The 5,098-nt window shown below is 32.8% G+C and overlaps 1 protein-coding gene across 1 annotated transcript; it reads right to left on the reverse strand.

The window, feature by feature from the left end:
* Positions 1 to 3,179: 3,179 nt before the first annotated feature.
* Positions 3,180 to 4,828, reverse strand: LOC102587632 (probable 2-oxoglutarate-dependent dioxygenase AOP1). Its single transcript, XM_006356123.2, has 3 exons — positions 4,411 to 4,828; positions 4,004 to 4,325; positions 3,180 to 3,616 (listed from the first exon to the last, which is right to left on the reverse strand). The coding sequence occupies exons 1-3, from the start codon at positions 4,782 to 4,784 to the stop codon at positions 3,368 to 3,370; spliced, it is 945 nt and encodes a 314-aa protein (XP_006356185.1). The 5' UTR covers positions 4,785 to 4,828; the 3' UTR covers positions 3,180 to 3,367.
* Positions 4,829 to 5,098: the final 270 nt, after the last annotated feature.

The raw sequence follows: 5,098 nt of genomic DNA on the forward strand, positions 1-5,098 counted from the left end.
AGAGGTTCAACATGACAGAGACAAAAGTGGTTAGTACACCTCTTGCTAAACACTTTAAATTGAGTACGACCCAAAGTCCATCTACTAATGAAGAGAAGAATGAGATGTCAAATATTCCATACTCTTCCGCGGTTGGTAGTTTGATGTATGCTATGATTTGCACTAGACCAGATATTGCACATGCTGTTGGTACCGTTAGCAGATTTCTTTCCAATCCTGGAAAAGAACATTGGGCTGCAGTGAAATGGATACTAAGATATTTGAAGGGTACTTCAGATATGGAGTTGTGCTTTGGTAGTGGCAAGTCTGAACTTGTATGCTATATAGACTCGAATTTGGGAGGAAATCTTGATAACTCAAAATCCACTTCTGGTTATTTGATCACTTTGGAGGGGTAGCTATTTCTTGGCAATCAAGACTTCAGAAGTGCATAGCTCTATCTACCACAGAAGCTGAATATATTGCCATCACTGAAGGTGCCAAAGAATTGCTTTGGATGAAGGAGTTTATCAAAGATCTTGATTTTGAACAATCAAGGTTTGTCTTATTTTGTGATAATCAAAGTGCTATTTATCTCAACCAAACACTCTACCTTTCATTTTAAGTCCAAGCATATTAGTAGAAAATATCATTGGATTAGAATGGCCCTGGAGGAGAAATTATTTGAGGTTGAGAAAATACACACTGATGACAATCCTTCAGATATGCTTACAAAAGTGGTAATCGTAGATAAGCATGAATTTTGTAGAAGTGCGGCAGGCATGAAGCCTGTCAAGAGTTCCTCCACTTGAAGTCCATTTAGCCCCTTGGCTGGAGGGGAGTTTGTTGGGCTATTGCCCATGTTCCAGCCAAAGGCCCATGGCCTAATCCTACTTGAAAAAGGATTGGAATTATTCTCTTTATTTGGTTTCCAATTCTATTAGGAAAAGAATTGGAATAGTAATCCTATTTGGAGTTGGTTTTGGCTTTGTAAGGAAAAGCACAACTCTATAAATAGAGAATGATTTTAAGAGAATAATTCAATTGCTCATTAGTATTGTCTTTGAAAGACATTAGGACATAAGAGAGGTTTTCTGATAGAGATTTCAACAAGAGAGAAAAGAGAAGAAAAAGGGTTCTTTTGCTGCAGTCTTTTATTCCGACCAGCAACCTTCAGATCGTGTTTCCCGATTAACTAACCGTTGGATCGGGCTGAAATTTGTACTGAGTGTTCCTGACATCTTGGTGGTTGATTTGAACGGTGGAGATCGGATTCGGAAGTCAGCAAGATCCTTTTTAGGTCCCGAGCAGCAGCTGGGTTTGGGTGGTGTTTCTTTCTGTTTATCTTTTGTTGGTGTAGCTATTGTTTGTTCTCTTTTGGCACTTGTTGTGTAGCCATTAGAAGAATAATTGTAACTCTCTTATTGTTATAGTGAAGCAATTCGGATCTTGTCGATCCCGTGGTGGTTACCTTCATTTTGAAGGATTTTTCCACGTTAAACTTGGTGTTCTTTATTTTAGATTTTCGTTTTCATCTTTTCGTCACTTTCTTCACATAATCTTCAACAACTTGCTTCTCCTTTCCATAATTTCCTCCATCAAATCTATGTATCAACACAGTGAACTTCTCCGAAACAATTTCTCCAACAAAAATCTTCATTACTGTCAAAACGGTTTCGGCTAGAACTACGCCCTCCAAGATGAACACCCATCTTTCTAACCTGGTTCAATCATCGATTATCGAACCACTGAACCTGACTCCATCATTGAATCTGGCTCTGATACCACTTGTTAGGACCGAAATAAGCAAGTGTAACGCGGAATCTAGCAAAGCAAACCTCGAAAGACCACGAGTAAGAAGACAAACGAGAAACACACCAAAAAAGACAGATTTAACGTGGTTCGGTCAATCGACCTACGTCCACAAACGAGATGAGCAATCCACTATATAAACATGAGAGTACAAAATATAGAGAGAAATAACCTCAACCAATTCACTCGAAATACATGGGAGGTTCACACAAGTGATAACGTATCAAACTTGTGACCCACAAATTCTCCCCCAAACCAAAACTCTCAAAGCCCTTAAGACTACATTGTGAATGCTGATTAAGTTAGAAGGAACAAGTCTATATTTATAAAATCCTAAAACTTTTCCTACCAGAAAAGGACTAGCTAATTCAAAACCTTTTCCTAAAAGGAAAACCTATTTATGGTAAGAAATTCAAGGCAAATAAAATCCAACAATATCTTGTATTGGGTTTGGTATGTCAAACTTCAAAATGTAACTCTTTCATATCAATGATCAATGGATGCCGTTAAAAAAAAATCAACAATCTTTTACCATCGAAAATTTAATCAAAATATGAGACTCACACAAATATCAACTAACATTGCAATTCAATTATAGAGTAAGGATTAAACAGACCATTAACAATGTGGACCAAGGAAGATTCTATCGTAATGAATTTGAATCTCGTTAAAGTGAGCAATATATCATTTCATCAATCTAAAAAAAATTAATTTTCTTAAAATTTTCTAACTGTAATTGTAAGTATTTTCATAGGCAATTCTTAAAAGTTTAACATTAAATTACTCATTCCGATTCTCATATTAAACATGAAAAACTAAATTAGAGCGTAAAAGAAATCAAATTCCTTAGATACATGAACAAAAAACTAAATTAGAGCGTAAACAAATTGCACAACTATCACGTACGATAACGATTTGGTAAATACATTCATATATTTATGAGGTTAAGTAACAAGTTAGCCTTATTATTCTTTTTATTTTCTATATTTGTAACAGTGTACTAATATTTTTTAAATATAGTAATTTGCTTGATTTTTCTCCGATCTCTTATAATAAATATTATATTATAATTCATTAAAAAAAACTCAAAACTTTTACCAAAAGTTGAATAACAAGCAATAAAAGATTTTTTTTCAGATAAAGTGATTTGTAGATTACTATATGTTCTCACCTTACGAGGAATTTCAATAATTTTTTTTAGTTATATATGGCGTGTGGTAAAAGTGAGAATTGTGGGTTTTGATTTTATTTTTGGAGTGGGTCAAAACTCGACAAATATTTAAACACATGAATTTATATTTGAGTTATAAGAAGAATGACGTTGATATCTACCTATTAAAATTTCAAAAATTTTGCAGTGTAGATTTATTTAATATTCAAATCTTAAAAAGTATTTCGTTTATGATGCATCAAAAATTATATTATAATCAACATCAGAATATTTAGCGATCGCGTAAAGTACGGATAAATTAACTAGGATCATTTCTCAGGCTAGCTAGTACATAAAACACAAGCATATACTCACAAGGAGCATATTTATTTAGTCTACTAGTAAATATAATCAAGTTAATTAAATTCAGACTCCACAATAGGCCTTCAAAGAAAAATCACATTTCATGTCTTGTTCAGTGTAGCCGAAAGCAAGGAATTCATGAAAATCAAAGGGCTTAAAGAGTAAAGGATGATCTTCATCTACCAACTCTTTTGGTGCCTTTATTATGTATCCATCTTTAGGTTTTGAAAACAAACCAATTGAATACCTTGCTTTGTTTCCTCTCATCATCACTCTATGAAATGTTGCATGCATCCGACCGTTTGTCCATGCCTACATACAACAATAATCCTTCATATTCAAAAAAGCTAAATATGTTTGAACTTTATACTTGCAAATACAAAAGAATATATTCACAAACTAAATCATCTAAAATAATAGCTATAGATATAATCGGCCAAAAAAAAGGGATAGTAACCTAAAACATAAGACACATTACCTATCTTAATTGGTAAAAGTAAGTTGATATTATAATTTATTTATTTTTATATTCAATGGCGGGAACACAAAGACTGAAGGATGATCAGTTGAACATCTTTTATTTGGAAAAATTATAAGTTTCACAACACTATGTATCAAATGTTTAATTCAACTGTTTTTTTTTACAATTAAGAAAATAAAAGTAGAGTTACATAAATTGTTAATGTTGAAAGAGCTTACATGTAGAGAGTCTCCAATCATGACAGTGAAAGTGTCAGGTGTAGGATCAACATTGATCCACTGTCCATCTTTGGTCAAAATTTCAAGACCTTTCACCTGATTTTGGTATAGTATAGTAACAATGTTCTTATCTGTGTGAGCATGTAGACCTATTTTAGTCTCATCGCTTTGAGGTTCTTTATACTTCATCAATCGAAGACTATAGTTGATCGAATTCATATGCTCGTCCATGTACTTTTCAATACCTAAGCTCTCCACAATCATTCTTCTTATTGTCTGGTCTAACTTTGATAGTTGCTCTAAATATGACTGGATAGTTTTACTGCCAACACATATAAAAATGAAAAAAATTACAATAATAATATGCATGTTATAAAAAGAAATAATGGAGAAAGATTAATATTTACCAAAAAGAAGGATTTCCTTGAGGCCATAAAAGTTGAGTGTATTTTTCAACTTTATGAGGAATGTTAGAATCAATAATGCCCATGCTTTCAGCTAGTGGAATTGAAGGATGGTATTGTCCCACATAGCCAGAGAAGGGTTTGGTTGAAATGTTTTTAAGTTTGGTTTGTAAAGGGAGATCAAAAAACTCTTGTGAGACTTCAAAAATAGATTTTTGAAGGTTTATTGGAATTTTATCAAAGAAAGCTTCAAAACAGCCATATTCTACTAGTGCTTTGTAGACTTGGCTTTTCACTTGATTCCATTCAAGTGTGTCTGGCTTTAAATCTTCATGAGAAAAGTTTATTTTTGGAAGCTTGATATTTTTGGACCCCATTTTTTCTAGGAAGAATACTTTTTTGTTATATATTTATTATGCTTAATTCTATGCATGCAATTGAATCTATTTATAAAGACTTTGAAACAAGTGAAGGTAAGTACTTTTCCCATGTGATAACAAAAATAACAAATCTTTAATGCAAATTGCTTATTAATTCAACGATAAGTAGGCCTTCCTAATTAATAGCATTGTTGCTAAACAAATTAAGCTTTCTTAGGTACGTAGGCAAAATCGAAAATTCAATATTTTTGAAATTTTGGTTTGAATTTTGTGGATTGTGGAAGAAAATATTTAGTGGTAAAGAAAATGAA

This window comes from Solanum tuberosum, unplaced genomic scaffold (assembly GCF_000226075.1).
Source record: "Solanum tuberosum cultivar DM 1-3 516 R44 unplaced genomic scaffold, SolTub_3.0 scf00215, whole genome shotgun sequence".
NCBI lineage: Eukaryota > Viridiplantae > Streptophyta > Magnoliopsida > Solanales > Solanaceae > Solanum > Solanum tuberosum.